This window comes from Pleurodeles waltl, chromosome 7 (genome assembly GCF_031143425.1).
Source record: "Pleurodeles waltl isolate 20211129_DDA chromosome 7, aPleWal1.hap1.20221129, whole genome shotgun sequence".
Taxonomy (NCBI): domain Eukaryota; kingdom Metazoa; phylum Chordata; class Amphibia; order Caudata; family Salamandridae; genus Pleurodeles; species Pleurodeles waltl.
The window spans coordinates 1382126664-1382138762 of record NC_090446.1 but is presented as its reverse complement, the minus strand read 5'-3'; the positions used below and the strand labels follow the sequence as shown (position 1 = coordinate 1382138762).

The window sequence follows — 12099 nt, the reverse complement described above, 5'->3', positions numbered from 1 at the left end:
GGGTGCATTGAGCCACTTTGTAAATATGGCGTGGCATTTTTGGCCATCTAATGCCACATTTGCATAAAAAATGACGCTAATGTGTTGTTAGAATGGTGCTAGGCCCTCTTAAATCTGGGCTTGAAGCGTTAGTGGGCCCAGTGGGGCAGTGCAGCCCTGTGGCCACCTTTACGACACCACAGAAAGCATTGCGCTGCCCCCAGGATGCACTATGGCCCTGTGTCTCGGTCTACAGTACTTTAGAAGGCTCACAACACGCTGTGGGTACTGCACGGGCCTCTGTCTCAGTGGATAGTACCTTACAGCTGTAGGGGGCTCTGTGGGGCAGTACAGTCACTCCACGGTGCCTCAGAAGGCCTTACAATGCTCCCAGGATGCACTATGGCCCTGTGTCTCGGTCTACAGTACTTTAGAAGGCTCAGAAGACGCTGTGGGTACTGCACTGGCCTCTGTCTCGGTGGATAGTACCTTACAGCTTTAGGGGGCTCTGTGGGGCAGTACAGTCCTTTGTTCCACCCCACTGCTCCCGGGATGCATCTCAGCCGTGTCCCAGCCTACAGGGCATTAGAAGCCAACAAGCCTCCGTGACTGCAGCACAGGCCTGTGTCTCATTCGGCTGCTCTATGGATGTAGGGGGGCCCGTGTCACACCTCACCGTGCTTTAGGCGTCTCGACCGTGCCCTATTGGTACTTTAGGTGCTTTGTGCGACACTGAAATAAATACGGCTGGCCTCGCTGGTAAGGCCACGCTTGCTGCGTGACACTCGGAGCGCACGTGATTTCTCCTCCAGACGGTGGAACAAGTTGCTCCACAGGAAGTGTTTACTAATCTCTCGGGGACAGATGGGTGTTTGAGACACAAACACACTGCAAGTGGATGACAACTATTCATGACCCCCTCCCCCCTAGCGCCCATTTCCCGTCTGGGATGTGACCAAATTGCCCCAGCCTTTTTGGTGCGCCCGCCTGTTGGGAAATATTGCTTATTCAGAAAAGGCCTCCCCTGTCAACATTCAGCATCGAAGCGGCCCAGGAAACCGCCCAGAGATGCTGCAAGGTGTCTGTCGTTGATGGGCTGAGCAGGGCTTTGTTGTGTTCATACCTTGTCCAGGCTCATTGGTAGGTTATCCGGGGCTGGGCTGAGGCTACACCCTGTCCACGGTCATTAACAGGTTGTCCAGAGTGGCAGCAGCATGAACCTCTCTCTTTGAAGGAGAACAGGGTTGGGACGGATTGAGACTAGACCCACTCTACAGTCATTAACAGGTTGTCCCGCACTGGCCTCAGGATGAAACTCTAGCTTTGAGGGGGAACAGGGTTGTGCTGGGTTGAGACCAGCCCCCATCTATTGGTAATAATAGGTCCTTCAGGTCTGGAAGGAGGTTGTACCTCCATCTTAGGCCTTTCATGAGGCTCTTCTGGTCTTGGGCGAGGCCGCATCTCTATCTTAGGTCTTTGAGGTTGAAAAAGGCTGAGGTACGCTTTTTCATGACCGTGGGCAGGGATGAGGCGGTGCCTCTGTCTTGGTATTTTGAGGTTAACAAGACTGGGCTCAGGTTGGACGTCTGCTTGAAGTCTTTGAGGGAGAACTCAGCTACTCTGAGGGTGAATAGGTTGGACAAAGGCATTACCTCTCCCTCTGTTCTTTGAGGTTGCACAGGGCTGGGCTCAGATTAAGCCTCTGTTTCAGGTTTTTGAGGTTGGACAGATCTGGGCCACTGTGGCGCCTTTGTCTCAGGCATTTGAGATGCAATAGGGTTGAGTTGAGGTTGCCTCTCTCGCTCGCTCTCAGGTATTCGAGGTCCAATATAACTAGGCTGAGATTAGCTCAGTCTCGGATCTCGTCAGATTGAACAGAGCTAGCCTGATGTCGCTCCTCTGCATCACATTTTTGAGCTGAAACAGGACTTGGCTGCGGTTGCCTCAGGACTTTGAGGCAAAAAAGAGCTAGTCTGAGGTTGCATCTCTGGAACAGTCTGTGAGGCTGAACTGGGCTGGACCGAGGTTGCACCTCTGCCTCAAGTCTTTGATGCTGAATGAGGCTCGGCTGAGATTGCACTTCTGTGTCAGGTGTTTAAGGTAGAACAGGGTTGGGTCAAGTTTTTATCTGTGTCTCAGGTCTTTATGGTTGAACAGAGGTGGGCTTAGATTTTGCCTCTGTCTCGAGTATTTGAGGTGTTGGGGGTGTATCACAGATTCAGGTTTCATGAGGTTGAACAGTGCTGGCCTGAAATTTCCCTTCTCCTCAGTTATTTGGGGCAGTCCGGAGATAGACTGCCGTTGCATCCTCTGCCTCATTTCTTGGAGGTTGAGCAGGCCTGGGATGAGATATTGCCTCTGCCTCGGGTAGTTGCAGGCTGGCTTGTCGTTGCACCTCTGGGTCCGGACCGTCCGGTCTTTGAGGCTGAACATGGTTGCCCGGATGGAGCGTGGCTGTTTCAGACCTCATAAGGCAGGCAGGACTGGTCTGAGGTTGCCCCTTTGGGCTCTGGCTCAGTTATCTGAGGTTGTCCCGGGCTGACCAGGGGCTACACCTCTGCATCGAGTGTGGAGATGGAACAGGGCTGGTCTGAGGTTGCACCTCTGCCTCAGGACTTTGATGAGTCTGACAGAGGAGAGTGTGTCACTAGTGTCAGAGGTGGCTAGGCCGTGTGTGATGACGTTGTAAACTCTGGGGTGTCCGTCCCGCTCTGGAGCGCGTGCGCTGGGTGTTTACCTTCACGGAAGAGCACAGATAGCTACCTCTGCACACACCGGCCCGCAAAAATGCGTTGGGTGTGCTCTTCAGTCATGTACGTGTGTGTTTTGGTGCACCGAGCAGCATGAACGTCAATCCACCAAAACGCCAGGGGTAGCGGTAGTGACATCACATGCCATTCAACCTTCACAACATACATTAAAAAGCATGTTTACTTACCACAGCTGCCAGGGAGGGGCCTATCCCAGCTAATTGTAATCGATTCTTTATTAAACTAATAGTGAATAGTAAAATATTATTCACCATTAGTGTTATAAAACATTGACAGAAAACAAAGGAAGTAGTGCCCCACCTGAAGCTTGTAAGATGAGGATGCCCTTGCATTCCTGGCACTGATTTTACCACCTCTGAGTCCAGGGGTCGCAAAGAGCAAGCCAGGGGTTGCTTCTGTGACCCCTAGTGACCCCTAAATGACGTCCATACTGTTCAGGCTGAGTCAGACCTCTCTGGTACACTTTAGGGACACCCACAGAGACAAACACCATTCAGACACCTCTGGTGTACCATGGGGACACACAAACATACAGACACTCTGGAGACCCGAACACCTCTGGTGTCCCATGGGGATACCGCTATGCTCAGCTAATGTTGCTTGGAGTCCCGTGCTTTAAATAGGTCGGTACTGTCCGGTACTGAGTACCAGCACTTTTTTTAATTTTGAGAAATCCGACGCAACATGCAGGCTGAGACATCTCGGACACAGCCTGGAGAAGACTGCAGGTGCCCGTGGACACCTTGGGTTGCAAGGGTATAGGAAAGGTGTCTGCGTTTGTGGGTCTGTGTAAAGGTGTGTGCGATAGCACATTTATGAAGCGCACACATTCACCTCAGGGTAGGGTGACCAGACTTCCCGGTTTTGCCCGGACAGTCCCGTTTTTTTAAAGGAATGTCCCAATGTCCTGACACTTTTTGTCAAAACAAAAACATGACCGTTTTTTTTTAGAGAGGGTTGGATGAATGTGGACATTAATAACAGAGTTGTGCAGGCTCACGTTTCATCCGTCCTCTTATCACACCAGAGACACAACTTAACATTTGCAGAGTCACCTGCTGTGCTGCCTCTCATCGTTCAAGCAGCACCGCAGGATTGAATGAGGGGTGAATAAAGTTTCCCATAAGCTAGGGCCCAGCTCATCAAAGGTCAGACCCTGGAGCTTCTGACAGCAATTTGGGGGGGAGGGTTATATATATATATATATCACTAAACGGCACGTTATTCAGCGACATATATATATATATATATACATATATATAGAGAGAGAGAGATATGTATGTATAGCTGAATGACTGGTCAACATGTAGTCCTATTTCTATGTTTGTGGCCGTCCCGGTTTTTATTTGTGAAAATCATCCCACTGTGAACTGTCCACGGGTATAGCTGCACTTGAAAAGCGTCTGCAAGGTCGCCTCGCGACCCCTGAGGGAAATGAGCACGCGCCCATCCTGAGGGTTTGACATGTGCTCTTTCACCCGGCGCTGATCAGATAAGGGCGGGTAAAGGGCCACCACACCTGGGTACCCCTACTGCAGCTCACGCGCTCCTTCCCTAGTTCTGCTCTCAGACTCCACCCTGCTTGGACCCCTCCGACTCCCTCCCTGCACTGCTCACCCATGCACAGCTCTAACCCTGTAAACCTCGAACCCTGCATTCTGCGTGCCTCGATGAAACACTGTAGACAGCGGCATCCTTCACGTACATCTCGAACCCTGCACCCTTACCTCGTAACAAACACCGATCCCTGCAGCATATAGCTGCCCTCTTATACCTCTCCAAGACTCCGCCATCCGTGCACATCTCGACATTTGCACCCCCTCTGTACACTTCTCTGTTTATACCCCATGCACGTCCACCCGTTTCCTTTCGTCATATTTGCACTCAGTATTCGCTATGCAGAGCGACATATGCACGGATCCGTGCAGACTTTCTTCCTTGCACACCACTCCTGTTGTGCTTGCGAATCTGCACTTCACACACGACCAGGACGCTCTCTGCGTATCCCGTGCACACGTCCCCATACCACCTTCCCACACCCCTGCATACCTTGCGCATGCTGGCTCTTTATATCCCTCCCTGAACCCGTGCGCCTTCCGCGAGAACCCCTGCTCCCTGTACACCAGCTGCATTGCATATGCACCGCCTTACATCGTTTGCACCCTCCCTCTTGCACCACCACTGATGTACATCTTCCAGGTACTCCTGTCTTACCTCTTCAAAGTCACATATGGCTTCCTGGCATACAAACCTACACACACACCTTCCCGGTTCTCGCCCCTTACCCCCTGCCCACACCTCTCACCTATTCCTCCTGATCTCCTACAACATATATGCCTTCCATGCACTCCTTCTGTACCCCAAAATACACCTTGCATATATCTCTCCTGTCCTGGCACACACACCTTCCCAGTACACCTCCCATACCCCCTGCACACACCTTTCCTCTCTTTCCTCCTGTACCAAGGAGCGTAACTTCAAAGGGGTTGGGGAGGGGGGTGCTACAACCCCCAATAAATGAATTTCCTGATAAATAGTTGGGTACAGATGCTTTTAGTCGGGTACAGCGAGATGTCTGCCGGATTTCACAAGGGATTCAAAAACGCGTGCGCACACACTCTCCTCTCAGTTTTTAAAATCGTCTAAAATATTGGTAACTTTACAAAATACTGTGTTTTTCCTCACTCAGACCCTCCCATTCACCCTGCTAGTCCTATGGTGTATTTAAACATTATCTGTCATCCTGATTATCTGAAAATCTGAACCTCACCCCCCCTCCCAAACTTACTGAGCAGGCTAGGCCCTTTCCTGTACCCCTACAAACACGCCTTTCCTGCTGGGGTACCCGCCACGTACACCTTCCCTGTACTCCTTCTGTACCCCTACAAACACACAGACACCTCCCCGGTTCTCCCACGTACATCTTTCGTGTACTCCTCATGTACTCTTACAAATACACAAACACCTTCCCAGTACTCCTCCAGTACCCCTACAAGCACACAGACACCTTCCCAGTACTCCTCCAGTACCCCTACAAGCACACAGACACCTTCCCAGTACTCCTGTTTTACCCATATATACAGGCACCTTCCCTGAAATACCCCTGTAACCCCACTTTTAGCTTCCCTATATTCCTCCTGTACCCTGCTTTCATCTTCCTGATATATATATATATATATATATCATGAAGTGTGTGTTTACTACTGTAACTCCATGCGCACTTTGGTAGTAGGGAAGGTTATAAAGCTTTTTGCTTTTTTTGATACACTCGCTCAAAACTACCTAAAGACACTACAGGGACGAGTACTCATAAAGCACCGGTCCTCACAAGGATAATGTTTGTCTGGGCCCTCCAGTGTACTCCTCCTGTGCCCCACACACCTTTCATATACTCCTTCTGGACTCCTACAAGCACACCTACACTTTATACACCTTTCCGGCACAACTCCTGCATCCATATTACACACCTCCCAGGTACCCTTTCTGTATCCACATAGACAAAAACAGGCCCATATTTATACTTTTTTAGAGCCGCATTTGCGCCACTTTTTGACACAAAAGCGGCGCAAACTAATTGTATTTTGTACGTTAGCGCCGCTTTTGCGTCAAAAAGTGGCGCAAATGCGGCGCTAAAAAAGTATAAATATGGACCACAGTGTTTAATTTGTAAATAGTAACGTGCCGGTGCCCAAAGCCCTCCTCTTAAATACGCAGCTGCTGAATTAAATGTGTGAGCGCAGCGTAATCCTGAAGCCATCTGGGGCCTCTTTAGTCCATTTATAGCCACTCCCTGCCCCTTCAGCTCACTCTCTCAGCTTTCTGCTTTCTAACTTTGTGACGCTTTTTGGTTTTTCTCTTCCTCCAACTTTCCAAACTAAGCGCCAGCCCTCAAAAATAAGTGCCGGTGCTCCGCACTGGAAACAACAAGTACAAATTAAGCACTGGACACACACCTTCCGGTACTCCTCCTGTACCCTCACAAACGCATCTGTTACTTTCCCATACTCCTCCTGTACCCCTACCTTCCCTGTATGCCTCCTATACTCATACAGTCCTTTTTTGTACTCCTGCTGCAACCCTACAAACACATGTACCGCCTATGTACTCCTTCAAGACCAGCACACACACCTTCCCTGTGCACTATCTATCTAACCACACACACACACACCACCCACCTTGTTTCTGTGCACTGCCTGTGCCCTACAACCACCCATAGCGTCGCTGTACTCCTATTGCGTTCTCTCCCGCACACATTCCATCTCGGTACCCCTGCACCCATTAATTCATTCATTCTCTCTCTTTCTTCCTCCCCCCTCTCTCCCCTGCTGTGCAGTCCTCCTGTACCTCTGCACATCTACACTTCTTTCCCCGACTGGACACATTCACTTTTGCTCTGCCTGCTAGATGCTGTACACATCCCCTGCACCCTACATCCCCCGTCAGATCTCGGCCCCCATACTCATGTGCACTTTTCATCACAGGAATATTTACAGCGCTTAGAAACGGCAGGCGTGAATTATGGAGCGCTACATAGAATCACAATATTATCGGCACATGATTGCTGCTAATAGCAGTGTCATTACGACCACTGTTGTTACTGTAACACGTAGGCTCTTACTGTATATGGTCCAGGGTGAGCATGGCTCGGCCGGGGTCACACTGATTCTTGCACGACGTGGTCCTGGTGATCCGATGATGGGCACTGCGCCCTGTCTGCGACGACCCTCTCCAAAGCTGTTCTCTGGGGTCACCCACGATGTCCGACTCCAGTTGTGTCGCGGTGGCCCCTCTGCTTGTGATCACAGTGCCTTACCGGGTGTGGGAGCACGCTTCTCCGTGCCCCTCCAGTGATGTCTGTGACCTAGCGCCACTGTCTGTGCCAGGCACTCACTCTAGTGTCACGACCCCTCTCTAGAATTGTGCAGTGATCCAGTGCCCCTCTACCCGCAGTTAAGAAAAACCCTTTTCAGATTCGCAGTGCCACTCTGGTGAGACACTGCTGCTCTCTGAACTCACAAGCACCCTCTCAGTGCCACAACTCCTGTGTGTGCGCCCCTATGCCTCTTCTAGTGCGATATTATGCTCTCGATCTGTTGTTACAGAGCCCCTCTCTGTGCCCTCCCCAGAGCCACGGTGGCCCTCTGGTGCCACAGGTGTCTGAATGAAGCAGTCCCCGCCTTCGGCCCTTTATAAAACCGGAGGGAGGGGCCCCGCTGAGATCACAGAATTCCCCTCACTACTGAAAAGGTGGAGCCAGAGTCTTGCACAATACACAATGCACAAAAGACATGCAAGGAGAAAAAAGGAAGTGTGTAAAGAAAGGGGTGTACGGCGGGGGGTGCAGGGGACTGCGCCTCGGTGTCGTGTACACAAAGAGATGGGTAACATACGGGGTGCGGGGGCATAAGCAGTGATCGGGGAATATACACCAAGGTGGGTACACACACACCCAGGGGTGTGCGAACACGGGCCTTAAATGTGTGATCACAATTAGTTGTCTGCGAGTAGAACGTGGCGCTTAAGGAATAAGAATACACAATTTCAACAGTACGTGAGTGCACGAAGACACAATATAGGCAAAGACACACAATCTACAAAGGCACGCAGAGCTGGCAGCAGTGTCCACTGACGGACAGTGCACAGAGAGAGAGATACACATAGAACGGATAGAGGCAGTACACGTAGTACATGTATCCATCGGGACATACATACAGTGACACTCGTTGTTGGTGTAAAATGTCATTTATTTAGGACAGGGTTTAAACACAAACATCAATTACATTTTTAACTAGACCTTAACTTTTATTCCTTTGCCTTCATTCTCTCCTCAAATAGCTCTCTTCAATTCTCATACCGTAGACGCTCCCCTATTCCGCCCATGCCTTCCTAGCTTGTAACCTACCCCCCGCTCTGATCCTTCACGTTCTTGTTTTTCCCCCTGAAAGGGTGGACAAGCCCGCATCTGTCTCTCCACCCTCCCCCATCTCCTGCTACCCTTCCTCACATCACCTGCCCTAAATGACTGCTAACCCCCTTAACCAACCTACCCTGCCTACCTAAGCTACAAATATAGCCAACCTCCCTTCCTTTTTAAGCCGGGTGGGTGGGTGGTCAAACGCTGACCCTGCACTCCTGCTGTCGGCGCGAAAGAGGCCGACCCCACCCCTCCACCCCCCTTTTAAACCTGTCCCCCAAGTACCACCCCTACTTACCAAATAGCCAATGAGGCGCCTCCGCGCCACTTCCTGTGCCCTGAAAGAGCCCGCGGAGAGACTAGACCGGGTCTCTCTCTCCGCGGGCCCCTCCATGCACACCGGAAAGTACAATATAGTCACTCATGGGGACAGCCTACGGAGTGGGAATATACACCGAGCAAGAACATGAACACAGAGACACTACTCAATAATCATTATCATATACACACACCAGACATACACAGACAGAGATGAACCACACAGACAACATGCATAGCCATATAGAGGAAATGCCTGGGCAGGATATGTACAGTGACAATACACACAATAAGTGCAATACACACAAAGGTAGGTGACATAAACAAATCATATCCACAAATACAGGGAGGCAATATTCACCCAATATACACACCATATGGAAAATACAGTTACATATAGACAATGTACACTTACTGAGACAATATACACCGACAGAGATTAAATACACAAGTAGGGAAATGTATACATAACAACACAGATAAATATGCACAAACATTGATACAATCGAGACAGACAAAATAGACAGACATAGCGATGAATTACATAGAGAATATGCATAGAGCCAGTGTAGATAGACAAAGTGGTTGATGCAATCAATAGATACAGTACAGACAAGCCAAAACAATCTACACATGCAATAATATAACACACAGCCAGTGGGAGAGGATGTGGCCTAACGGCCTGCACTGCCGACTTCAGAGCGGGTGGGGGTGGGGAGGGGGAGAATCCAGTTCAAGTCTGGGTGTCGGCTCAATATCCCGTGGGTCATGCACTTTACAAATCCTGGATTTATTTTATTACTATACATAAAATACGTATATACAGAGGGGCAAATTTAAGAGCCGCTAACACCTCCTTGTGCCGCATTAGAGTAATTTTTTTAATGCTAATGTGGCCCGAGTCCAAATCGCCACGCCAAATTTACAAAGTGGTGCAATGCATGCATTGCGCCACTTTGAAACCTTCAACGCTACATTATGCCTGCACCAGGCATAATGTATGCAAAGGGGGCATTACCCCGTTAGGTGGGGCTGAAAAAATGGTGCAAAGAAATCTAAGAGATTTTTTCGAGTCATTTCTTTTCGGCCTTTTATCGCCTGCTCAGAGCAGACGTTAAGAGGAGGTACAATGGGCCTCAATGGACTTTGCAGGATAAGTGCCAATATTTTTGATGCTAATCCTGCAAAGCTCCGAACTAGCTTAAAAAATGTGGACGCTAGTTTCCCTAAATACCGCCACGGTGCATGGTATCTTAGATACGGTGCACACATGGTGGCGTTAGTGGGGCGCGAAGGGGCTCAAGAAAAGTACTTTTCTTAAATAAGGCCCAGAGTCTCCATGCACATATTTTTCTACAACCATGCATGCACTCAAAATTCAAGACATTATTTTTGAGAAAAATGTTGCTGTTTCATTCACCACGGTGACCTGTCTAAAGTACTGGTCATGAATATACATTAGTTGAAGCCTCTCTGGCATGTTACATAATTTTTTGCACAAATTGCAAAAGTAACAAAGCTAGGGGATGAGGGTGTTAAGTGGGGAAGCAGGATTTGAGGGAGAGAGCAAGAAAACGTACTCACATGAAGTGCTGAAAGAAAAAAGAAAAACATAGTTCCCGGAATGTGATCAGTGAAAGGATACAAGATATACATTCTACAGTGTGGTAAAGAAGTTATGTGTAACGACCCTTGTACAGTGAACATGAGGATGTCAATGTCAGCCCCTACTCCTCCCTATAAGGGTCTACTCGCCCTCTTGGAAACATGTCAAGCTTAGTAAAGAAGTCCCACACTTAGGAAGGAAAGCCAGTGAATAAGAAGCAAGCGAAGCAGAGTGACAAGAAATCAAGCTAATGGCAGGCACTGGGCTGACCCAAAGCCCACCATAAATAATAGTAGTATTGTCCATAATAGGTCTCCAACAAGACCTGAAAACAGGAGAGGGAGGTGGAGAGCCCATATTTGCAAAAACACACCTCACAACCTCTGTTCTGTTTTTTTTCTCCTTACACTATTTGGAAATTCTAGATATAAGGAATTCTCTAATTGTACACTCAGCCGTCTTTTTGATGTTAGTAGATCATTCCCCACTTTATGCTTCCTCATTTACTCTATACTTTTTTGAGGCTATCACTTTCTTCAGTACCACTTACTCAGTGCTTATATGACATAATATAAACTTCAAAAATATTGTTGAGGCAAAATTTTCATGGTACTGAATATCGAGTTAACATACTGACAATGTAAACTACAAAACTATTGTCTACAAAATACTGTGAAGTTAGAGATTACATAGGTAAGTATATGTAATTAAAAGTATGAAATATAATACTTAAAAAATATGTATATATTCATAAAAATGTAAACATACGGTAATATATTAAAATATATATACAATATATAAAATAATTCAAGTAAGAAATAAATATATATGAGAAAGTATATAAGCAAATAAAAGTATTTTTTACAATAATTGAAAAATTGAAACAAATACTAATAAGTAAAAATGTAAAAACGTAAAATATATATAATATGCATTTACAGTAAAAATGGAAAACTCATTAAAACTATACAACATTATTACCAAATAATCAACATTACATTTTAAAAACACATCATGACAATTAATATTACCAAAAACAGTTACTAAATCAAATAGATATTAAATTACAATAAAATATATTGTAAAATAAAATCACAAAAATATTAACAGTTCAAAAATACCAAAACAACATTAATTGAAATAAAGACTTGAGTAACATTCAAAAATACTAGTTATTTAAAACAATTAACAACAGTAGATATTTTTGCTACGAAATAGTAAAATATTTTAAATGCTACATCCAACGTAATAAACATATACAAATTAAAATAAATATCAAACACTTAAACTCCATTAAAATAAAAACAAAACCAAAAGCATACATTAAACAAATGAACATTCCAAAATTGCTACAAAAAAGTAAAAAACAATGTACATTTAAAAAATAAAAATGACTTCTCCATATTCAATAAAAATAGTAGGAAAAGTTTTGTACTTTAGAAGGATAAAACATAGGCCCGTATTTATACTTTTTTTGCGCCGGATTTGCGTCGTTTTTTGACGCAAAAACG

At 47.0% G+C, this 12099-nt stretch overlaps 1 protein-coding gene across 1 annotated transcript in view; it reads right to left on the bottom strand.

Annotated features, from left to right (window-relative positions):
* The window catches only part of SPIB (Spi-B transcription factor), a 43588-nt gene extending 35675 nt beyond the window's left edge, over positions 1 to 7913 (bottom strand). The window contains exon 1 of the mRNA XM_069200921.1: positions 7369 to 7913. Within this exon, the coding sequence (XP_069057022.1) occupies positions 7369 to 7391 (23 nt within the window). The 5' untranslated portion in view covers positions 7392 to 7913. The remainder of the gene's footprint in view (positions 1 to 7368) is intronic.
* Positions 7914 to 12099: the final 4186 nt, after the last annotated feature.